The sequence below is a fragment of the Mesoplodon densirostris genome, chromosome 11, assembly GCF_025265405.1.
Source record: "Mesoplodon densirostris isolate mMesDen1 chromosome 11, mMesDen1 primary haplotype, whole genome shotgun sequence".
Classification (NCBI taxonomy): Eukaryota; Metazoa; Chordata; class Mammalia; order Artiodactyla; family Ziphiidae; genus Mesoplodon; species Mesoplodon densirostris.
This window is the reverse complement of record NC_082671.1, coordinates 16388381-16414432: the sequence shown is the minus strand read 5'-3', so window position 1 is coordinate 16414432 and position 26052 is coordinate 16388381. Positions and strand designations below refer to the sequence as shown.

Here is a 26052-nt window from a genome sequence, read left to right as displayed (position 1 = left end):
TTTTTTCAACTTGTTAAAATTGCATTAAATGATACAATTTCATTTCTCCAGTGTCTCCCGTGTCATTGATTTTCAAATCCAAGTATGTACCAAGGTCAACATCCTCCCTTTTTGCCCTAGTTCACCTGTCACCATAGATCTTTATTTCCTAACTTATTAGATTTTAATTACTTTTTTATGCCCCAGTCTTCCCACTTCATTCCTTCATTCATCCCGTATATCACTGTTGCATTTAACCTTCCTGTAAAGCTGCTTTGATCCTGTCACTTTCCTTCTCAAAACATTAAAGGAGTCCACTGAGGAATAAACTCCCAATCACAGAAGGGAAAAAGTATTTTGTATACCAGCCTTCACCAAGCATTCAGCAATTAAAGGTTTGGGCTTCTGTTTCCAATTAGCGTCTGACAAGATCCTTGAATATCCTATTGTTTTCAGAATAATAGAACAATTGAAGTCAGGGACGCATTCGATCTGAGCAGCACACTTAGTCTGTCCTCCGTGGCTGTAAGTGCAGACATGGATTTCTTTTTAAGAGAATCCTTTCTCCCCTATAGCAGCTGTCTTATCAACACTTTTTCTTTTTCCTCTTCTTACTGGCACTGTATCCTGCTCCTTAAAGATCTCATCTAATTTATTAAAGAGATCACTAGGTGTCTTTTCATCAATACTTCTCATTTTACTGTTTGCCCTTATGTTTATGTGAATTTTTTTTTTTTTTTTTTTTTTTTTGCGGTACGCGGGCCTCTCATTGTTGTGGCCTCTCCCGTTGCGGAGCACAGGCTCCGGACGCGCAGGCTCAGCGGCAATGGCTCACGGGCCCAGCTGCTCTGCGGCATGTGGGATCTTCCCGGACCGGGGTACGAACCCGTGTCCCCTGCATCGGCAGGCGGATTCTCAACCACTGCGCCACCAGGGAAGCCCGATGTGAATTAAATTTTATTTTTAAATGATTAAATAGCTCCTACTTGCCCATCTTACCCCAGAAATTTTACTCTGGTTGTGTTTTAGACCTTCACAAAGACTTAACACTTTGACTTGAAGAGTCATAAGGCTTGGGGTTACACAGTTCTTAGTCTGAGGCTCAATCTTGAGTCTGAGGCTCAAACAATGAGAAGTTTCCTTGTGTCACCCAGAGGATGTTTTTATTCATGGTGGATTGAAGTCAAGCAGCACTACCACTTTTTTTAGAATTCTTGCTAATATTTTTACTGTGCTCAGATGATGTGAAGTCATCCAAATTTGACTTTTTTTGCTCAGACTAACTCAGAATTTGATATATTCTAGATTTCCTGTTTAAATGCTTATCAATTTCTATGTTTAAAAATGGTTTTATATATGTGTCAGCTTCCTTATGAGATGAGAAATTATTTAAAAGGAAAATCCATGTCTTCTTGTTCCATACTTCCCCTCCCCCCATATTTGCTTTGGGTTTTGCTCCATTGGTTACTGTACCCTACTACCTTAACCCCACCCTCATTTCTTTCTTCCTAAGCTTTCAGTATGTTTCTGAATCTCCAATTAAAAATTTTAAATCCTCACTTGAGATTGGGCTTTCCTTTACCTTATTCGTTTCTTTCTTTTCATAGCTATGTCTTCCTTACAGCATTCTTTTCTTTTAGAGGAGTCCTGTCCCTAACACAGTACTTGGCATATAGTGAATACTCAATAAACAGTTATCAAATGACTAATTAAATGAGCTATATATTCATAGTGCCTAGTTCTTTGAAAGTACTTCGTAAGTATTTGCTGAATCATTATTTATAATGCAATATAAAAACCAGAAGTCTTCCTAACTTCCTAAGATTTAAGTAATTTCTCTTACCTATTGCAAGATTTCTTATTGTAACCAAACAATAAAAAGCCCACTGCAGGGTAAATAAGATGTATCTTGGGGTCTATTTCCAAGGTCTGTCCTAAGTGTTTACCCTGAACTCTAAGCTGTTTGAAGGCATCTCTCTGCTAGAGCTGACATTCTCAAGCACATCATTGCATCAGGAATATATGTGTCAAGTTCTGTTTGTTACATCCAATATCTTAATGCTCCACTTCAGAAAACTTTGACTTTATCTCACCTCTCAGGTCATGTTACACAATTAGATGCTTACTACATTTTCTTACTCCTTTTTTCTCCAACTGGAGCTAGACTGAATTTGTAACATAATTACTTGTACTCCTTCTCAGAACGAATCCTTGGTCACCATTTCTTCCACCTGGAGACTTGATCTGCAATTGCTGTCCTCTTCCTGAGACTGTGTTTACTCTTCTGTGATAGTCCTCTCCACCTCTCCAGACTTCTCCCACTAACTCATTAAAAGTCTCCTTAACAATAAGCACAGTGGGTTATTTAAATCTCCTTCTAGGAGCTAATGATGACCTGACAATTTCTTGGGGGCTTAATATATGGTGAAGTGTGAACTAAAGTCATATTTTTGTGCTACATTCCTATGCCCTCTCTCAACCTCCTATAAGTTTTCCCCTCCATGTCCTGCTTTGTGGAGTACATGGAAGAAACAGAAAGAGGTACATTCAATTTAATTGGAGGAGTGCCTTATGGGGACCTTTGTGTGGAGGCAGGGAGCTGGACCCGCATTAGCACCAAGCACTCCCTGTGGAGGAAATAAATACGTCTCATACACGTTTACTACTATACTATTTTTTCACATATCAGTAGGTGCTTTTGTTAATACAATTTTATAATTTAAAAACACTACTGCATTTATAGTAGTTTTAAAAATTATTTTGTATTTCTTAAATTTATCAGATATCAGAAGGACTTTAATGACATCTGAGAAATCAATTTTTTTTTCATTTGTTTGTTTGTTTAAAGAGAGGTCCCTCTAGTTGAAAAGCCTTAGGATATTAGTATTCACTGGTAGAAGAGACTTCTTTCTTAATTGAAGAATGAAATACAGGGGATTCTTAGCTAGGTTATTATTTTAGGTTATAAACATTAAAATTATGTATATTAGTAAATCTTTATTCACAACGTTGACTTCTAGATAATATTGTTAATAATTAAATATACCAATTTTCTGCCTTCATTTCTTGCCTCAGATTGCACACAGCATTTCAAATGGTTTTCAATGCTTTTTTTTTATGATCAATGAATGAAAGTATCTTGAAAATATGGTTAATTTATCAAAATTGAGAAAAAAAAGTAAGCAGTAACATGTTGGTATAAAGACAAAGCAGAATATAAGTTGTCTGTAAAGTAAATAAAACCATCTCACATTGTAGGGTATGCCAGCAACTCTTTGGTATTTTCATATGAGTATATGAGAAATATATTTATTTTTCATACATAGTAATAATAGCTACCACCTACTGAATATTTAATATATTTAAAGCACTCTCTTGGGCCTCCCTGGTGGCGCGGTGGTTGAGAGTCCGCCTGCCGATGCAGGGGATACGGGTTCGTGCCCCGGTCTGGGAGGATCCCATATGCCGCGGAGCGGCTGGGCCCGTGAGCCATGGCCGCTGGGCCTGTGCATCCGGAGCCTGTGCTCCGCAACGGGAGAGGCCACAACAGTGAGAGGCCCGCATACCGCAAAAAAAAAAAAAAAGCACTCTCTTAAAATAATCCTTGAGCCAGTATTGTCTTTATTTTATTTAAGAGGTTTTTCTATAAAGCCTATGCTCCTAACCACTACCCTATACAGACTCTCTACAAAGAATGCAAAGGAAACTGTCAGATTCAAATTAAGAGCACTTCTAGATCAAATTTTATCAGGAACGTGATGAAGGTACATGGGTTAAAAATATCAGACACTTTGGAAACGTCTGTAGATTAATTCAAAGTTTAATTGTATTTAATAGGTTATTATCTTCTTGATGAATAATTTATGAGAATTTTCCATCAAGTTTTTTTTAACTTAAATGTTTCCAATCATAGGATAATACAGGCTTTGGAAGAACTCAACCGGCAATGATTAAAATATGATGGGACTATCAAAACCTGAGGTCTATGCCAGAAATAAAACAACATAATAAAAAAGCATTTTCCTCATCTATGTGCCTGCCAAATTTCAGTTCTGAAACTGAGGCTAGCCATCATGAAGAGGGTCTTTTTATAAAATGACAATGTACAACAAAAGTACAGAAGTACAATAAAAGTGCTTCTGATATGTGGTTTGCTGTATGCTTCAGTTAAAGAAATGGTGGAATGGTCTCTCCAATCTTTCTGTGTGTTAATTTGTATAGAATGGGACGATTTAAGGTATTCATGAATTTAATTAGGATGGTCTTCTGCTTCATTTCACACCAATTTAAGCCTTTAATAGAACTTTTATCATCAATAGGTGATTTCCAATAACTTTTTAAAAAATCAACTAAAAAATCAAACTGCCATGTGTCTATCACTTTGGATGGTCTAGGAGAGGACACAGAAAAGTGATTTTAAAAGTTTCTGCTTTCAAAGAAATAACAAACTCTTTGGCATCATCATCTGGTGTTATATATATATATATATATATATATATATATATATATATATATATATATATATATGTATATATATATTTAAATTTTAATCCTCAACTTGATGTAGTTAACAACCAGACAGAAGTCACAGTCTAGTAGATAGAATTCCTTTTCTGACTCAATACATACGGATTGAATTGCTTCTAAAAGTCCAGAATTCTAATTATGGCTCCAGAATTTATCACCGAAGAGTCTTGTTTGAAAAGTTTTTCCATTTCTTAATAACATGTAACTAGTAAGGCATTAAACCTCATTTATTTTTCACAATCTACTCAATAGCAAATACTGAAGAACTGTAAGTTAACTGGTAATTAATTATTTTTTTATTTTTTTATTTTTTACAATTGCACTGAACCACTCTAAATGATTGCAAATTTCCTAACCCTTAGCCTCTATCTGCAAGTGCTGAGAAAATTGTACAGATAAGAGACAGAATATGTTTGGTTAGAGATTGCTGAGGAATTGTGAAAAACAGATGAAATACTGGAAGATTAGCTTTATGATATTAAATTTGATAGTATGGGGAAAAGATGGATTACAAAAAGCAGAAACTAGTAATTAGAGGTAAAATATGAGTTTTTTACCCATATACCTCAAATATTTGTGTTGATCCTGTCCAATTAAAGAGTTTTATCATGATTTAAATAAAGATATATGATGTAGAGGTGTTAATAATCTGAGTGTTATGGCCAATATGCTGGAACAGATCATCAGGACTGAGTTATGAGGGGCTGGAAGGATGAACTATATCTAACAAAGTTGAAAACAACAGAATGAATGTCAGGGTCTTCTTTTGGGAAACTCACTCTGCAAATCCAGGGTATGAAATTCTTGTTGCTTTCCTTCATTGGAATATGTATTTTTCTTTTGTTGCTGAAGGGTATATTTCCTGGCTATAGAATTCTAAGTTGAGAATTCTTTTCTTTCAACACTTTAATGATGTTCCACTGTCTCTCGCTTCAATTTTTTCTTGCCTACATTGTTTCATTGTTCTCCTGTATGCCAAGTGTTTTTCTCTAGCTGTTTCACTATTTTTTCTTTGTCCTTGGTTTTTAGCAGTTTGAGAACAATATATAAATGCATGCTTTTCTTTGAGTTTTTCCTTTTGGTACTCACTAAGTTACTTAAATTTATAAATTTATGTCCTTCACTAAACTTTGGAAGTTTTGGGCCATTATTTCTTCAAATATTTTTCTGCCCCAATCTCTTTCTTCTGTCCTGGGAGTCCAGAAAACAAATGTGACCTAATGTTAGATCTTTGGGTATTTTCCCACAAACCCCTAAAATTCTATTCTTTTTTTCCAATCTTTTTTCTCCATGTTCTTTAAACTGGGTCATTTCCCTTGATCTATCTTCCAGTTCACCAACCCTTCCTCCCATCATCTCCATTCTTTTCCTGAGTCCCTCAAGCAAGATTTTAAATATTAGATATTTTATATTTCAGTCCTTAAAAGTACATTAGTACTTTTTAACTGAAGTTTATAATTAACTTTAATATAATTAATAGAACATTAAAATAACATAATATTAATATAACATTATATTAGTTTCAGGTGTACAACATAATGATTTGACTATGAAGTCTAGTTTACATCCATCACCACACAGAGTTCCAAATACTTTTTCTTATGACGAGTACTTTTAAGATCTACTCTCACCAACTTTCCAATACACAACACAGTATTGTTAACTATAGTCAGCCTGCTGTACACTATATCCTTGTGACTTATGTATTTTATAACTGATAGATTATACTTTTTGACCACCTTTACCCATTTCACCCCTCCCCCGACCTCTGGCCGTCACCAATCTGTTCTCTGTATCTATGAGCTTGGTTTCATTTTGTCTAGATTCCACATACAGGTGAAATCTAGTGGTATTTATCTTTCTCTGCCTGACTTATTTCACTAAGCATAATGCCCTTAAGGTCCATCCATCCATGATGTCGCTAATGACAAGATTTTCTTCTTTTTATGGATGAATAATATTCCATTGTGGGTCTATACAACATTTTCTTTATTCATTCATCTTTTGATGGACACTTAGGTTGCTTCCACACCTTGGCTATAGTAAATAATGCTGCAATAAACATGGAGGTACACATACCATTTTGAATTAGTTTTTTCATTTTCTTTGAATAAATACTCAGAAGTAGAATTGCTGGATCATATGGTAGCTCTATTTTTAATTTCTTGAGGAACCTCCATACTATTTTCCATAATGGCAACACCAATTTACATTTCCACCAATACTGTACAAGTGTTCCCTTTTCTCCACATCCTTGCCACCCTTGTTATTTCTTGTCTTTTTGATAATAGGAATTCTATATGTGAAGTGATATCTCACCATGGTTTTGATTAGCATTTTCCTGATGATTAGTGATGTGGAACACCTTTTCATGTATCTGTTGGCCATCTGGATGTTTTCGTTGGAAAAATATCTTTTCAGATCATCTGTCCAGTTTTTAATTGGTTTGTTTGGTTTCTTTGCTGAGTTGTATGACATTTTTGTATATTTTGGATATTAGTCCTTTACTAGATATATGATTTGTTAATACTTTCTCCCATTCTGCCTTTTCATTTTGTTGATGGTTTTCTTTGTTGTGCAGAAGCTTTGTAGATGGATATAGTCCCAGTTGTTTACTTTTGCTCTTGTTGCCTTTATTTTTGGTGTCAAATCCAAAAATCATCACTAAGCTCAATGTCAGGGATCCTTTTTCCTATGTTTCTTCTAGGAGTTTTATGGTTTCAAGTCTTATATCCAAGTCCTTAATCCATTCTGACTTAATATTTGTGTATGGTATAAGATAGTAGTCCAGTTCCTTTTTTTAGCATGTGACTGTCCAGTTTTCCCAGCACCATTTATTGAAGAGACTGTTTTTCCCCATTGTATATTTTTGGCTCATTTGCCATAAGTTTGTTCTTTCTCAAGATTGCTTTGGCTATTTGTCCTAGTTTGTGGTTCCATACAAATTTTAGGATTTTAGGTTCTGTTTCTCTGGAAATGCCATCGGAATATTGATAGGGATTGATTCAATATTGATTCAATATTGATTGAATCTGCAGATTGCTTTGGGTAGTATGGACATTTAAACAATGTTAATTCTTCCAATCCATGAGTAGGGACTATCTTTCCATTTACTTTTGTTTCTTCAATTTATGTTGGTGTCTTATGGCTTTCTGTGTACAGGTCTTTCACCTCCTTGGTTAAATTTATTCCTAGGTATTTAATTCTTCTAAATGCAGTTATAAGTGGAAGTGTTTTCTTAATTTCTCTTTCTGATTGTTCACTATCAGTGTATAGAAACGCAAGTGATTTTTATATATAGGTATTCTCTGCTTTTTTGGAACTTTGCTTTAGGCCACTTTGCTTTTAAGAAAGACTTACATTAGCATCTGTTTTTGCTAATTAAACAAAATCCGAAGAGAATTTTTTCACTTTTACAAGTAAAGGTGAAAAGCAAAAACAGTGTTCAGTGTTTTTTTGGGGGGCAGCAAGCTGTTATAGAGGTAGCATGAACACTGAGCAGTGAGAGTGGCATTGCTAAGCTCTTTTCCCAAGAGCTACACTCAGCATCTCAGCATCAAGTCGCCATAGCTTTGACCTGTGTCTGTGAGCATGTGTGCTTTATCTCAATTTATTCTGTAAATTTGCTAGCAAGATGTGACCTAAGATAATTGCTTCTTCATTTTTGCCATTTTGGCTTACTAAAGATTTTGTAGGAATGCTCTATTTTTGGATATTGAGGGAAACATATTGATTTTGTATCTTGCAATTTTACTGAATTCATTTATTAATTCTAATAGTTTTTTTGTGAAGTCTTTAGGGTTTTCTATATGTAATATCATGTTACCTATAAATAGGGACAGTTTTATGCCTTCCTTTCCAATTTGGACGCCTTTAATATCTTTTTCTTACCTAATTGAATAAAAGTGGTGAGAGTGGGTATCCTTGTCTTGTTCCTGATCTTTGAGGAAAAGCTTTCAAGTTTTTACCATTGAGGATGATGTTAGCTGTGAGCTTGTCATACATGTCCTTTATTACGTTGAGGTACACTCCCTCTATATCCTCCCTGTTGAGAGTTTTATCACTTGACAAGGCAATGATAAAGTGGTGAGGATGCCTCAGATTCAAAACCTATAATGCCAGAAAACTTACAAAATATGGAATTTTGGTCAGGATGGTTAGCGAAAGTGAAACGGGATATATATGCAACCTTGAGATTTACACAGGTGAAGGAAAGAAACTGCAAGAAACAATATTATTGGTCCTACAACTTTACCTTGGTTCATGACACCATATTTACTGAGACAATTTTTACAACAGTGTGTCCACATCTGAAATACTGTTGAAAAATAAAACCAGAGTTCATGGGAGTATAAGAGAGAATCGTGGTCTACCAAACAACTTAAGGAGAAATTTAAAAATCTACGGAGGGGAGAAATGACATTCTTACAGAAGGAAGAAGTGATTCTTCTTATATGGAAAGACAAGAGGCTAGTTCGCATGGTGACAACTATTCATGATGCCTCTATAGCATCTACAGGAAAGGAAGACAGGAGGACTGGCCATCAGATAATTAAGCCCACTTGTATATTAGAGTATAATAAATATATGAAAGGAGTTGATCGATCTGATCAATTTCTGGCAAACTTCAGTGTCCTCTGGAAAACTAGCAAATGGTATAAAAAAGTGGGTTTCTATTTGAGTAATTGTGGTTTATTCAATGCGTTTAACATTTATTGTAGCCGTAATGCACAGAATAAAATGACTTACACACAATTTTTGTTAGCAGTAGTTAGAGAATGGGTAACTGACCATCCTGGTGAATGTAGTGGTAGTCCGGCACCTGGTCCTTCTTGTGGTGTTTCTAAAAGAGCCTCCCGCAAAGACACACCTTGTCGACTATCAGGTAAAATAAAAGAACATATTCTAGAGGGAATAATACCCACAGGACTAAAAAAAAAAAAAATTGCCACCAGAAAGTGTAGAGTCTGCTCTTCCAGGGGAAAGAGCAGTGAAACATGGTATCCTTGTAATAGATGTTCTGTTCCCCTACACAGAGGTGCCTGCTATACCGCCTATCACTGTCACACTCTAATGAAATATTAGAATGCTTTAGTAAGACATGTACAAAATTTCAAGTAAATACAGTAAATGCAAAAAAAAAGTTGTTGATATTTAATCAAATGCAGGTGTTTCGATATTCACTTAGGTAAAAATCGCCAGCCACAGGTGTTAGTTTCTGCAAAAATCCACCGGTCAATAATGTGTTAAAATTGCAGAAGTTCTCCCAAAGAGTAAGAGGTCCGAGCCCCGCATCAGCTCCCCGGCCTGGGGGTCCTGCATCGGGAAAACAAGCCCCGGAAGGCCAGCAGGTCTTACTTTTGGGAGTCCCAGAGGGCTGAGGGAAGTAGACTCTATGCTTAAAGGGTGCATACAAAATCTCACAAGCTCTGGGACCCAGAGCAAAAGTGATTTGAAAGGAGCCTGAGTCAGACCTACCTGCTGATCTGGAAAGTCTCCCAGAGAAGCAGGAGGCAACGGCAGCTCTCCCTGATGACAAAGACGCTGGCGGCAGTGGACACTAGTGCTGGCAAGTGCCATTCTGGAATCCTCCCTCTAGCTTATTAGTCTCAGGACCCAGCCCCGCCCCCACTCACAGCCTGTAGGCGCCAGCACTGGAACGCCTCAGGCCAAGCAACTAACTAGGCAGGGACACAGTCACACCCACCAGCAGACAGCTGCCTTAAGACCTCCTGAGCCCATAGCCTCCCCTGGACACAGCCCTTCCCACCAGAGGACACAGGAACCAGCCCCACACACCAGTGGGCAGAAACCAACACCAGAATCTTTGGCTCCACCCACCAGCGAGCCTGCACTAGCCTCAGGACCAGCCTCACCCACCAGCAGGTAGACTCTAGCCACAGGACAATGGCAGCTCCACAGTGTACAAACCTATTGCACCCACAAAGGCCAGAACCTGCCCTGGGACCAGCTGGGCCGTGGCCCTGCCAACTAATAGGCCAACAGAAGCTTCGGGACAGCCCAGACCCTGTACCCAACTGTGTCAGGAGGCCTCTCCCCCATTCCCCCCCAACTCTTTCCCAGCAATCTGACATCAACTCTGGGATTCCTGGGCACTACAACAGACTCCAGAAGCTGGCTCTGCTTGCCAGTAGTCCAGCACTAACCCCAGGACCTGGCTTCAGCCATCAGTGAGCCAGCACTAGCCTCAGGGCCCTGGGGTGCTACAGCTGGCTGCCTTGTGACAGGCCCCGTAAACCAGTGGCTGGCAGCCTCTGCACAAGGCAGGGCCTGGCAACCAACCAGACTGGGGGCCAACAAAGCCCACCAGACCACCCTCAGTAGTCAGCCCACCACAACAGAAGGACGCACACAGCCCACATAGGGGGCACCCTTAGAACATATTGCTCTGGTGACAAGAGGGGAGTGCACTGCCGGGATGCATAGGACATCTCCTACAAAAGGCCACTTCTCCAAGGTCAGGAAACATAACTAACCTATGAGATACATAGAAATAAAAATGGCAAGTTAGGCAAAATGAGAAATAAAAATGGCAAGTTAGGCAAAAGGAGGTAGCAGAGGAACATATTCCAAATGAAGGAACAAGATTAAGCCCCAAAAGAAGCACTAAGTGAAATGGAGATAGTCTACCAAGAAAGAGTTCAGGGTAATGATCGTAAACATCTTTTAAAGAACTCAGGATAAGAATGAATGCACAGGGCTTCCCTGGTGGCACAGTGGTCGAGAGTCCGCCTGCTGATGCAGGGGACGCGGGTTCGCGCCCCAGTCCAGGAAGATCCCACATGCTGCAGAGCAGCTGGGCCCGTGAGCCATGGCCACTGAGCCTGCGCGTCCGGAGCCTGTGCTCCGCAATGGGAGAGGCCACGACAGTGAGAGGCCCACGTACCGCAAAAAAAAAAAAAAAAAAAAAAAAAAAGCAAAAAAAAAAGAATGAATGCACAGTGAGAAGTTAGAAGTTTTTAAAAGGACACGTAGAACATTGTTAGTTTTACATGTCGAATATTGCCATCATCTGTGATTTATTTTCACAACCCTCTTTTGTTACCTTCACCAAGTCTACGAGTTGTCTCTTTTACACCAGTGGGCAACACAAGTCACTTGGTGCTAAGTACAGAACTCCCATTGTATTCAGAGTGCCATTTATGGGGTAATTAGCCATGAGAAATGTTTCTCAAAGTGTGTCCATGGACCACTTGTGTCAGAGAACCTTCTGAAATGCTTGTATTTGGGAGCAGGAGAGAAGAAAACAAGTCTAGATGTGAAAGAGTAGAGGAATCCATGAGACCAGGAGAAGACTAAAAGGCAGATGTAGAAATTCCAAGCCAAACTACAGAATCATAGTCACTGAGAGTCATATCCAGGAATGTGGATTTTAAAAACAAGAACTCCCAGACTATACATACATAGTAAAATTGCAAGAATTCTTTAAAATAAAAAATAAAATGTAATAAAATTCTAACATGTATGTGTGTGTGTGTGTGTGTGTGTTTAGCCTGGGTTTTTGTTGTGTTTGACTACTTCTCTCTCTCTTCTGTTAATTTCCATACAGTAATGATTTTCTGTGATTTTGTGTCTTATGAAAGGATTAAACAGCACTCCATTTGAGATATACCCTGATTTCCCTGACATGACTTGCTCCTCATTTGAAATGACTGATTATTCTGTTACAGAGTAAGAGATTCTCATAATGTGGGCATATTCAGTATCAGAAGGAAGTCTGGCATCCTTATTGATTACTTTTAGAGCCTTCTGGAATGAGCTTATTCTGGAGCAGGTAGAAGAAAACAGTCTAGAAATGACACAACACTAGGGGAATCCATGAGACCAGGAGAGACATTGTAATAGAGACATTGCAGAAGTCGATGGAAGAGATCATTTTAAAGTGGGCTCCATGGGAAAACACTAGAAAGATTTAAAAACATATTTCAAATCTAAATGATTTTTCTATGTTTCTCTGTTATATAAACTGAAAAATTATTGAAAATAATCTTGGCCAAGCTTCTAAATACCTGCATTACTTTGTCAGTCTCTGTTCACTAGGCTAAATCATATTGTGCTGCTTTGAAAGGAAAAAATTTTAGCAATTTTTTTAAACTTGTGAATTCACAGGAGGGAAGTAATTCTTAGAGAAAGATTCAAGGATTTAATATAAGATAAACAATTCTTTTCATCAAACTCACTATTAAATGTAGCAGAACTGCAGGCAGAATAATTCATTTTAATATTAAAATCAAGCACAACTTCTTTAGTCTGATTACTCAAGCATGTGAAAATACTAAAGTCTAAAAAAATAATTAGTTAAAACTTGAAATGAGAAAGAAAATATGTTGAGAATTTACAGTTAGATTTTTCTGTCATTTACATTATAATGTTATCTCTGTCTTCAGATAAGCAGAAGAAATAAAATAGTCATTTAAGAGAAGCTGTGAAAAATGCAAAGCCTGAGAACTTTGTTGTGATGATTTGGGGAAGGTGAAAAAAGTCTTAGTTCTTAGTTGTTCACATTAGAAGTAATTTAACATTCTTTCATTTAACAAAGTATTCATTGAGCACCTACTATATACTTGGCCCTGCTCTAGCCTCTGGGTTTACAGCAATGATACAGGGCAGTGGAGAAAATAAAGTAGGAAAGGAAGTTTGGAAGTGCCAACCAACAGGGGTGGTTTTGCAGTTTTACATATGGGAGTCAGAGAGGACCTCACAGAAAAGGTGACAGTTAAACAGTTGTTTAGGACATGTGAGATTGAACCATGGAGAACTTGAGTCATGGGCCTGGGGAAGAGCAGTCCTGATAAGCTGAGTAGCAGTACAAATGTCCTGGGGCAGAAACATTCAAGGCATAGGAAGAAAATCACTGAGGCTGGAGTGGAGTGATTCAGGGAGTCTAGCACGAGGTGAGGTAGGAGAGGTCAAGGGTGCCAATACTTGGCTTTCATTGTAAGTGGTATGAGATTCCTTCCCCAGAGGGATATGAGAGAGGAACGACAGGATATGACTTTTATTCTCAAAGGAGTATTCTGGATGCTAGGTTAAGAAGAGACTAAAAAGATACAAAGGCAGAAGCAGGGGGACCTGTTAAGAGGCTACAGCAGTAATTCAAGTGAGAGATGATGGTAGATTGAACCAACGGTGGTAAGCAGTGGAGGTGAAACATGGTGGGATTCTGGATTTATTTTGAAAGCTGAGCTCACAGAATTTGTTGATAAATTTGGTTGTAGTTCGTGAGAGCAGTCAAAAAGACTCTAACCTGAGCAATTAGTAGGATGAAGGTGCCATTTAGAGGTGAGACAGGCTGCCAAAACAGCAGGTTTAGGGGGGTGATAAGCAGAAGTTTGATTGGATGTATATTAAATTTATGCTGTCTATTGAATTTCTACTAGAGTTGTTGAGTAATCAGTTGTACATATAATTCTGGATTTTAGAGAGACTTTCAAGCTAGAATTATAAAATATGGAAGAAAAAGACATGTAAGTGGTATTTAAAGCCACAAGCCTGGAAATAAGAAAAGAGGAGTTCCAGGGCTATGTTAAGAGATTGGGGAGGAGAGAAGAACCAGTAGGGAGCATGACTTCATTATTAACAACTTTCCTTCCGAGGGCATTGGCAATGTACAGGCTCTAGTGGCCCTAAGTGGTTTTCAAAGTTTTATAGGATTCACCCACTTATTTTCCATTTACCCATAACTTGATCTAAATCTTAAACTGTTGCTCTTAGTCACTTACTCCCCACCTTTATGCCTGCATCACACTGGTTTTGAATATACTTATTGGTAGTGCAACTTCATCTGAGTGTAAAGTGCATTTTTGAAAACTGTCAAAAGTAATTTGGGGATTTAGCTGATGAATAAAATGGGTGACCAAGTTGGTTAATACTGCTTTTGATCAAACTTTAGGCATGATTCTTGAATAGTATCAACAAGTTTATTGTGTGGTTTATATGCAGATCTAAAAGCAATGTCAACAGGCATGTCCTAAAATGTTTTGAGCAATGACATTACTGAAATATATGTATAGTTTCCAAGAGGACTGTTTTCAATTGACAATTATATATCATACACATATATAAGTTCTGTTAACTTGATTAACACTATTTCTTAATAGTCTATTATTTTATCATGTATACTTATACAGATGCTTAAAGTCCATGAACACGCATACAGCTATAAAAAATATCTAACTTAATCTTCATTTCCCAGCCTAACACTTTCTTAAACACCTGCTATTCTCAGCTAAGCTGATTAACTTATCAAAAGCAATTGAAAATAATTATTTTAATGAGTGAAAGTTCTACAAAAACACATTTAATAATATTTGCCCAGCTCTTACAAAAATTGCTGATTGCAAACACCACAGATTTACAAACAAGCATCCTTGGCTATCTGGCTAATACTAAATTTGTAAAGGATGCATTCCCTGAAAGTTATGCCAAATATTTGTTCAATGAACAAATATTTATTAAGTTCTAGTGTGTTCCAAATGCATGTCATGTTGAGAAGAGTTTGCTCCTTTAACTTCTTCAAAGTGCATCCTTAGAGATTTATGTGCATAAAGGAGAGAGCTAAAGTAGTGCTTCTGACTTTCTCCACGTGGAGTCTCCTGGGGAGTTTCACCATGTGGAGGACCTGTTTTGCTAGGCTAGCAAAAGACCAGAGAAATGGGTGAGGCTTAGAGTTACCCTTTTCTGTTGGTTGCACCCAGATTCAGACCTTTAATCAATGACCTTGTGACAAAGAAAGCTCCCTCTCTTACTGAACGACATGGCCCAGTTGCCATCCTTGCCTCTCTGGCTCGACCAGTCTTCAGGAAGGAATGGGGTATAATAGAGAAAGCAGCTTTTAGTTTTCCTTAGAGGCTAACTACCATTGATGTTCTTGGTTCTGGGGATGCAAAGATGGGGTCCCTGTCATCAAAGAAATGATTACTTTTTGAGGGAAAAGAAATATCCTTGAGCAATTACATCAGAATATGATAACTGATACTCAATGGCAATCTGTGGGAAAACACTGAGAGCTCCTGGCTTCACAGAGAAGGTGCCGGCACTATTCAAAGAGATGAGTCAGTCTTCCACAAAGCTCAGTGTGATGAGAGAGGTGTAAATTCTTGGGACATAGCTTTTTTTTTTTTTTTCTTTTGGCTCTTAATACTCTAGGTAGTCCTGCTTTTTTTTTTTTTTTTTTTTTTTTTGCGGTACGCAGGCCTCTCACTGTTGTGGCCTCTCCCGTTGCGGACTCTCCCGTTGCGGAGCACAGGCTCCGGACGCGCAGGCTCAGCGGCCATGCCTCACTGGCCCAGCCGCTCCGCGGCACGTGGGATCTTCCCAGACCGGGCACGAACCCGTGTCCCCTGCATCGGCAGGTGGACTCTCAACCACTGCGCCACCAGGGAAGCCCCAGTAGTCCTGCTTTTTCAAAGCTTTTTCACTAGATTTGTCCTGACACTTCATTTTGAATAAAGTCTGGGTTTCATTCTAAGACTTACCCTGCGAAATATTTTATAGCCTTTCCTCCAAGGATCACAATTACACTGAGGCAGAACACTGTAACTGGTTCATTGTTCCTTACTTACACTTGGTGGCTGGCCCCATTTCTCTCACGAACGTTGACATTAATTGCTTAAAGGAAGAAAGTGATTTCTAAATGTAGGTTTACATGTTTCTTATTAGATAAGATAAACTCACAATGTTTTTCATGTGCTTCACAAGTATGGTCAGCTTCGCATCCTCGTATGTTATGACTAACTGCACCTTAGGCTTCTGGTCAGGAAACTTCTCACCTGATGAAACAGTAGAGTTTCAGTGGATTAAATTGGAAGTGACTGATCACAGGATAAACTGAACATTCAAAGACTAAAGCAGGACCAATGAATAATATGAAAAAGAAACATTCTTCATATGACACTGAAAACATAATACTCTTCAGGAAGCTGGGTTGGTTAAGATAGGATTTGTGTCTAATAATCCTGAATCTATTCTACCTCCTCATATTCTATGTTTTGTTTCAATCAATACCATTATTTTCCCGATTATTTAAACCTGAGACCTCAGTGTCATTTCTGGCCGCAATTTCCTCCTCAACATTCAGAGCAATGAGCTTAAAGTATTAGAGAACACAGGGGCTGAAAGTGTTGGCTTTAGAAGTCAGTGAGTCTGGGATGCAGGTCCCAGCACTATACTAAAGACTGTGTCAACATGACTAAGTTAATCAACTTCTGTAAAATGGAGATAATAGTCATCTACTTCAGGACAGCTGAGATGATTAACTGATAACATTCAAAAGTTCTCACAATGTAATCTCTCAGTGAATGTTTGCAATTACTCCATATATTTACACTCAGCTCTCCCTTTCCAGTTCTGCTGTGCCTAGTTCAGATGCATATGGATCTTTTGCCTGAACTACTAGAACATTCTCTTCCCCTCCTCCAGAACCCAAATGTATTTGTACACAATTACCAGTATAATCTTCCTAGGGCAACTTTTATAAAATTACTCTTTGATCAAAGTACCGTTCATAGCTTTCCATAGCTTATGAAAAAGTATGAATTTTTCAGCTCTGTATTACTGCTTCTTATTGAATCTGTCTGTCTTATTTCCCATTATTATTATTTCATACTGCAGTCTGTATGTTCATTTCTACAGACATGCTCTGCTGTTTCCTTGCAGACACTGCTCATATTATTCCCTTTATTTAAAATGATCTCTTCCACCATTTTTGGCTATTGAATTTTTACCTTTCTGCAAGGCCTAATTAAAATGCAAAAGAGTTTCTTGGTCGCCACCCTCTGAACTCCCCTAACACAGCCCTTATCACTTAATATTTATATTATAATTATTACCTTACATGTCTCAATTTGCTTAGTGGATTACAATCTCCCTTAGGGCTTACTTTTTTTCCTATTTCCCCAAGGGATATATAAATCAGTGCTTGCTCCATAAAGTTGCACTAAACGTTTATTTAATGACAAAAGTAATCTCAATTTTCCTTTGAAGTTATATCATTCCAACATTAAAACGAAGGCTTTAGTTTTTCAATTAAAAATTTCCAGTTTATAGCCCAAGGATTAAGCATAATTCACAGTTTCCTAATATATATTTCCCTTGGTAATCTCTGGTTATATGTTTTCTGAGGGAATTCAAAAAGAAGAAACTTACTACTAATAAGGAATTTGGCAATGTTTTGTTGTGGGCTCATTGGGTCCACATTGTTTTCTGATAGTCAGTTTTAGCTCTCTAATCCTAACATTTGAAAATTAAACCTTAGCATTATGTTTCTTCTCCCAAAGCCTTTTTTTTTTTTTTTTTTTTGCGGTATGCGGGCCTCTCACTGTTGTGGCCTCCCCCGTTGCGGAGCACAGGCTCCGGACGCGCAGGCTCCGGACGCGCAGGCTCCGGACGCGCAGGCTCAGCGGCCATGGCTCACGGGCCCAGCCGCTCCGCGGCATATGGGATCCTCCCAGACCGGGGCACGAACCCGTATCCCCTGCATCGGCAGGCGGACTCTCAACCACTTGCGCCACCAGGGAGGCCCCTCCCAAAGCCTTTAATATGTTTATTAGAATAGTTTACACATTCTAAATAGGTAATATTAATTAATTTTATTGTTAATGTGGATTATTGACATTGAAGTAATTAAAATTCACATTGAGTGTTTCTTACAACTGAAATGGTAATTAGGTAAGTATAATAAAAAAATTCTTCCTTAAAATATCTTGATTATGATGACTGAGTGACGCTGTGAGTTTGAGACACTACGAGATAATTTTGACTGTAGTACTTGGGTAAACTGTATCTCATAATACAAAAATGTAGTTGGAGCTTCCCTGGTGGTGCAGTGGTTGAGAGTCCACCTGCCGATGCAGGGGACACGGGTTTGTGCCTCGGTCCAGGAGTATCCCCACATGCCGCGGAGCGGCTGGGCCCGTGAGCCATGGCCGCTGAGCCTGCGCGTCCGGAGCCTGTGCTCCGCAACGGGAGAGGCCACAACAGTGAGAGGCCCGCGTACCAAAAAAAAAAAAAAAAAAAAAAAATGTAGTTGAACTTTTGGTATGCATATGCTAAAAATGCTGATACTTTTTGATGCACAATGAACATAATTTTTGAATTAAAGAGTGAAAGGATTATTAATTAGAAACTTAATGTGTTTAATTAGAGAAGCTTTAATTCAGACAGGAAATTAGCATAAATTTATGGTTGAGTGTCTAAATGATAATCATACAACTGTTACTTGAATTGACTGAAGATGATATTCCACCCTAAACCTTTCATGCAAGATTAGTAATCACAGTATCCATCAAAACATGTCAGACTTTAGAACCCACTGAAAATACAGGCCACTAGGAAGTCTTAGTAGTCAATGTAGTAATAGTAGAGGTACTTAGGATTTTTAGAATTCTTATTGTTTGCCAAATGTTGGGCTAAGAGTTTCACGTACATAAACTCATTAAATCCCCACAGCAAACCTACAAAGTTTGTGTTACCTCCATTTACACATGAGGAAACTGAGGTATTTTGGTCCAAGTTTAGGCAGGGTCAAATGATCTCTAAAGACTATATTTTTGAACATCATGCTGTAAGGGGCAACAAGGGGTCAATAACCTAAGGGAAAGAATTTAAACGAAGAGCCCAGAGAGGGAGACTTTTGAGAATAGCTTCACAGGGACAAGAAGATGTTAGAATATCTTGATTTTTCTGCTTCAAGTTATTCTGGGGGATCTAATCATGCTTAATCTAACCATTTATAGTAACCCCAAGAACTGTTAAAATATTATTGATCCAAAGAATGACTGTGTTGAAATGCTTGAATGCATGGCACTACAGCAGCTAATGCGGGCTTATTATGCATAATGTGTCCATTAATGTTAAAAAATATCATTTCAAAATTTAACTTCCTTTCAGATATAATATATTCATATGATTTAAAAATGAAAATTTATTTTTAAAGTATACAGTAAAAAGTCTTCCTCCCATTCCTAACAGCCAGTCCTCCCATTATTATCATTATTTTTTAACATTTTTATTAGAGTATAATTGATTTACAATGGTGTGTTTCTGCTGTACAACAAAGTGAATCAGCTATACATATACATATACATATATACTCATATCTCCTCCCTCTTGCATCTCCCTCCCACTCTCCCTATCCCACCTCTCTAGGTGGACACACAGCACCGAGCTGATCTCCCTGTGCAATGTGGCTGCTTCCCACTAGCTATCTATTTTACATTTGGTAGTGTATATATGTCCATGCCACTCTCTCACTTTGTTGCAGCCCACCCTTCCCCCTCCCTGTGTCCTCAAGTCCATTCTCTATGTCTGCATCTTTATTCCTGTCCTGCCCCTAGGTTCTTCAGAACTATTTTTTTTTTTTTAGATTCCATATATATGTGTTAGCATACGGTATTTCTTTTTCTCTTTCTGACTTACTTCACTCTGTATGACAGACTCTAGGTCCACCCACCTCACCACAAATAACTCAATGTCATTTCTTTTTATGGCTGAGTAATATTCCATTGTATATATGTGCCAAATTTTCTTTATCCATTCAGCTGTCGATGGACACTTAGGTTGCTTCCATGTCCTGGCTATTGTAAATAGAGCTGTAATAAACACTGTGGTGCATAACTCTTTTTATTTTTCACATCTTTATTGGACTCTAATTGCTTTACAATGGTGTGTTAGTTTCTGCTTTATAACAAAACTCTTGCGTCTCCCTCCTACCCTCCCTGTCCTCTAGGTGGTCACAAAGCAGCAGCTGATCTCCCTGTGCTATGTGGCTGCTTCCACTAGCTATCTATTTTACATTTGGCATGACTCTTTTGAATTATGGTTTTCTCAGATATATGCCCAGTAGTGGGATTGCTGGGTCGTATGGTAGTTCTATTTTTAGTTTTTAAAGGAACCTCCATACTGTTCTCCATAGTGGCTGTATCAATTTACATTCCCACCAACAGGGCAAGAGAGTTCCCTTTTCTCCATACTCTCTCCAGCATTTATTGTTTGTAGATTTTTTGATGATGGCCATTCTGACTGGTGTGAGGTGATACCTAGTTTTGATTTGCATTTCTCTAATGATTAGTGATGTTGAACATCCTTTCATGTGTTTGTTGGCAATCTGTATGTCTTTTTGGAGAAATTTCTATTTAGGTCTTCTGCCCATTTTTGGGTTTGGTTGTTTGATTTCTTGATATTGAGCTGCATGAGCTGCTTGTAAATTCTGGAGATTAATCCTTTGTCCGTTGCTTCATTTGCAAATATTTTCTCCCATTCTGAGGGTTGTCTTTTGGTATTGTTTATGGTTTCCTTTGCTGTGCAAAAGCTTTTAACTTTCATTAGGTCCCATTTGTTTATTTTTGTTTTTATTTCCATTTCTCTAGGAGGTGGATCAAAAAGGATCTTGCTGTGATTTATGTCATAGAGTGTTCTGACTATGTTTTCCTCTAAGAGTTTTATAGTGCCTGGCCTTACAGTTAGGCTTTAATCCATTTTGAGTTTATTTTTGTGCATGGTGTTAGGGAGTGTTCTAATTTCATTCTTTTACATGTAGCTGTCCAGTTTTCCCAGCACCACTTATTGAAGAGACTGTCTTTTCTCCATTGCATATCCTTGCCTCCTTTATCAAAAATAAGGGCAACCATATGTGCACTCCATTGATCTATATTTCTGTTTTTGTGCCAGTACCATACTGTCTTGATTACTGTAGATTTGTAGTATAGGCTGAAGTCTGGGAGCCAGATTCCTCCAACTCCGTTTTTCTTTCTCAAGATTGCTTTGGCTCTTTGGGGTCTTTTGCGTTTCCATACAAATTGTGAATTTTTTTGTCTAGTTCTGTGAAAAATGACATTGGTAGTTTGATAGGGATTGCATTGAATCTGTAGATTGCTTTGGGTAGTATAGTCATTTTCACAATGTTGATTCTTCCAATCCAAGAACATGGTATATCTCTCCATCTGTTTATAAAATCTTTAATTTCTTTCATCAGTGTCATAGTTTTCTAAATACAGGTCTTTTGTCTCCTTAGGTAGGTTTTTCCTAGGTATTTCATTCTTTTTGTTGCAATGGTAAATGGGAGTGTTTCCTTAATTTCCCTTTCAGATTTTTCATCATTAGTGTGTAGGAATGCAAGAGATTTCTGTGCATTAATTTTGTACCCTGCTACTTTACAAAATTCATTGATTCGCTCTAGTAGTTTTCTGGTACCATCTTTAAGATGCTCTATTTATATAGTATCATGTCATCTGCAAACAGTGACAGATTTAATTCTTTTCTGATTTGGATTCCTTTTATTTCTTTTTCTTCTCTCATTGCTGTGCCTAAAACTTCCAAAATTATGTTGAATAATAGTGGTAAGAGTGGACAAGCTTGTCCTGTTCCTGATCTTAGAGGAAATGGTTTCAGTTTTTCACCATTGAGAATGATGTTGGCTGTGTGTGTGTCATATATGGCCTTTATTATGTTGAGGTAAGTTCCGTCTAAGCCTACTTTCTGGAGGGTTTTTATCATAAATGGGTGTTGAATTTTGTCCAAAGCTCTTTCTGCATCTATTGAGATGATCATATGTTTTTCTCCTTCAATTTGTTAATATGGTTTATTGCATTGATTGATTTGCATATATTGAAGAATCCTTGCATTCCTGGGATAAAACCCACTTGATCATGGTGTATGATCCTTTTAATGAGCTTGTGGATTCTGTTTGCTAGTATTTTGTTGAGGATTTTTGCATCTATGTTTATCAGTGTTATTGGCCTGTAGTTTTCTTTCTTTGTGACATCTTTGTCTGGTTTTGGTGTCAGGGTGATGGTGGCCTCATAGAATGAGTTTGGGAGTGTTCCTCCCTCTGCTATATTTTGGAAGAGATTGAGAAGGATAGGTGTTAGGTCTTCTCTAAATGTTTGATAGAATTCGCCTGTGAAGCCCTCTGGTTCTGGGCTTTTGTTTGTTGGAAGATTTTTAATCAGTCTCAATTTCAGTGCTTGTGATTGGTCTGTTTATATTTTCTATTTCTTCCTGGTTCAGTCTTGAAAGGTGCTTTTCTAAGAATTTGTCCGTTATTTCCAGGTTGTCCATTTTATTGGCATATAGTTGCTTGTAGTAATCTCTCATGATGCTTTGTACTTCTGCAGTGTCAGTTGTTACTTCTCCTTTTTCATTTCTAATTTTATTGATTTGAGTCTTCTCCCTTTTTTTCTTTATGAGTTGGCTAATTGTTTATCAATTTTGTTTATCTTCTCAAAGAATCAGTTTTAGTTTTATTGATCTTTGCTGTTGTTTCCTTCATTTCTTTTTCATTTCTTTCTGATCTGATCTTCATGAATTCTTTCCTTCTGCTAGCTTTGGGGTTTTTTGTTCTTCTTTCTCAATAGCTTTAGGTGGAAGGTTAGGTTGTTTATTTGAGATGTTTCTTGTTTCTTGAGGTAGCATTGTATTGCTATAAACTTCCCTCTTAGAACTGCTTTTGCTGCATCCCATAGGTTTTGGGTCATCGTGTTTTCATTGTCATGTGTTTCTAGGTATTTTTTGATTTCCTCTTTGATATCTTAAGTGATCTCTTGGTTATTGAGTAGTGTATTGTTTAGCCTCCATGTGTTTGTATTTTTTACAGTTTTTTCATATAATTGATATCTAGTCTCATAGCATTGTGGTTGGAAAAGATAATTGAAACGATTTCAATTTTCTTAAATTTAGCAGGGCTTGACTTGTGACCCAAGATATGATCTATCCTGGAGAATGTTCCATGAGCACTGGAGAAGAAAGTGTATTCTGTTGTTTTTGGATGGAATGTCCTATAAATATCAATTAAGTTCATCTGGTTTAATGTGTCATTTAAAGCTTGTGTTTCCTTATTTATTTCATTTTGGATGATCTGTCCATTGTTGAAAGTGGGGTGTTAAAGTCCCCTACTAGTATTGTGTTACTGTTGATTTACCCTTTTATGGTTGTTAGCATTTGCCTTAGGTATTGAGGTGCTCCTATGATGGATGCATAAATATTTACAATTGTTATATCTTCTTCATGGATTGATCCCTTGATCATTATGTAGTGTCGTTCTTTGTCTCTTGTAATAGTCTTTATTTAAAGTCTGTTTTGTCTGATGTGAGGATTGCTACCTCAGCTTTCTGTTGATTTCCATTTGCATGGAATATCTTCTTCTGTCCCCTCACTTTCAGTCTGTATGTGTCCCTAGGTCTGAAGTGGGTCTCTTGTAGACAGCATATATACGGGTCTTGTTTTTGTATCCATTCAGCCAGTCTGTGTCTTTTGGTTGGAGCATTTAACCATTTACATTTAAGGTAGTTATCAATATGTATGTTCCTATTACCATTTCTTAATTGTTTTTGGTTTGTTATTGTAGGTCTCTTCCTTCTCTCATGCTTCCTGCCAAGAGATTTCCTTTAGCATTTGTTGTAAAGCTGGTTCGGTGGTGCTGAATTCTCTTAGCTTTTGCTTGTCTGTAAAGGTTTTAATTTCTCCATCAAATCTAAATGAGATCCTTGCTGGGTAGAGTAATCTTGGATGTAGGTTTTTCCCTTTCATCACTTCAAATATGTCCTGCCACTCCCTTCTGGCTTGCAGAGTTTCTGCTGAAAGATCAGCTGTTAACCTTAAGGGGGTTCCCTTGTGTGTTATTTGTTGTTTTTCCCTTGCTGCTTTTAATATTTTTTCTTTGTATTTAATTTTTGATAGTTTGATTAGTATGTGTCTTGGCATGTTTCTCCTTGGATTTATCTTGTATGGGACTCTGTGCTTCCTGGACTTCACTATTTCCTTTCCCATATTAGGGAAGTTTTCAACTATAATCTCTTCAAATATTTTCTCAGTCCCTTTCTTTTTCTCTTCTTCTTCTGGGACCCCTATATTTCGAATGTTGGTGCATTTAATGTTGCCCCAGAGGACTCTGATATTACCCTCAATTCTTTTCATTATTTTTTCTTTATTCTGCTCTGCAGTAGTTATTTCCACTCTTATCTTTCAGGTCACTTATCCATTCTTCTGCCTCAGTTATTCTGCTATTGATTCCTTCTAGAAAATTTTTAATTTCATTTATTGTGTTGTTCCTCATTGTTTGTTTGCTCTTTCGTTCTTCTAGGTCCTTATTAAACGTTTCTTGTATTTTCTCCATTCTATTTCCAAGATTTTGGATTATTGTTACTGTCATTACTCTGAATTCTTTTTCAGGTAGACTGCCTATTTCCTCTTCATTTGTTTGGTCTGCTCGGTTTTTACCTTGATCCTTCATTTGCTGTGTGTTTCTGTGTCTTCTGTTGTACTTAAGTTACTGTGTTTGGGGTCTCCTTTTCGCCGGCTGCAGGTTCGTAGGTCCCATTGTTTTTGGTGTCTGCCCCCAGTGGCTAAGGTTGGTTTAGTGGGTTGTGTAGGCTTCCTGTTAGAGAGGACTGGTGCCTGTGTTCTGCTTGATGAGGCTGGATCTTGTCTTTCTGGTGGGCAGGACCATGCCTGGTTGTGTGTTTTGGGGTGTCTGTGACCTCATTATGATTTTAGCTACCCTCTCTGGTAATGGGTGGGGTTGTGTTCCTCTGTTGCTAGCTGTTTGGCATAGGGTGTCCTGCACTGTTGCTTGCTGTTCGTTGAGTGGAGCTGGGTCTTAGTGTTGAGATGGAGATCTCTGGGAGAGCTTTCACCATTTGATATTACATGGATCCGGGAGGTCTCTGGTGGACCAATGTTCTGAACTCAGCTCTCCTACCTCAGAGGCACAGGCCTGACACCTGCCTGGAGCACCAAGACTCTGTCAGCCATACAGCCAGATATTTGGGGAGTTTCTTGCCTTTTGGGAAGTCTGAGGTCTTCTGCCAGCGTTCAGTCGGTGTTCTGTAGGAGTTGTTCCACATATAGGTGTGTTTCTGATGTATTTGTGGGGAGGATGGTGATCTCCATGCCTTACTCCTCTGCCATTTGAAGGTCTGCCTCCCCAGTATTATTTTATTAGTTTTCCATGTATTTCTCCAGATGGACACATACTTTTCCAGAATTTCTCCGTATAAGTAAATATGAATAAGTATTTTTATTCTCCCCCCTTTTTCCAAAAAGGAATAGCATATTTACTATTCTGTACAACAGTCTTGGAGATACTTTCATGTCAATAATACAAAGCTTCTTTATTTTTTAAATATACTTTCACATTATTCCATCATGAGGAAATAGCATAATTTATTTAACACTTTACCCATTGACGGGCAAGTGGATTGTTCCCAATGCTTTCCAGATGTTACAAACCATGCTGCAATAAGTAGCCTTGAATATGTATCATTTTGTACCTGTGCATAAATACCATAGGATAGATTTCATCAGCAGAATTGCTGAGTCATAGGGTATTAGCATTTTAATTTTGGTAAACATTCCCAAATTGTCTTCCATGGAGGTTGTACCAATTTGCATTATCACCAGCAGTGTATGAGTGTCTGCTGATTTATAACCAAGCTTGTTAATTAAATTTTTGAATTTTTGCCTATCTGATGAGTTAAAATGGCATCACTATAGTTGTAATTTGCATTTTTCTTATGAGTGACCTTGAGG

At 37.9% G+C, this 26052-nt stretch overlaps 1 protein-coding gene across 3 annotated transcripts in view; it reads right to left on the bottom strand.

The window, feature by feature from the left end:
• PIK3C2G (phosphatidylinositol-4-phosphate 3-kinase catalytic subunit type 2 gamma) overlaps nucleotides 1–26052 on the bottom strand; it is a 301036-nt gene that overhangs the window by 11955 nt on the left and 263029 nt on the right. For all 3 annotated transcript variants that reach the window (XM_060112830.1, XM_060112831.1, XM_060112832.1), the window contains one exon: nucleotides 16204–16298. In XM_060112830.1, the coding sequence (XP_059968813.1) occupies nucleotides 16204–16298 (95 nt within the window). The remainder of the gene's footprint in view (nucleotides 1–16203; nucleotides 16299–26052) is intronic.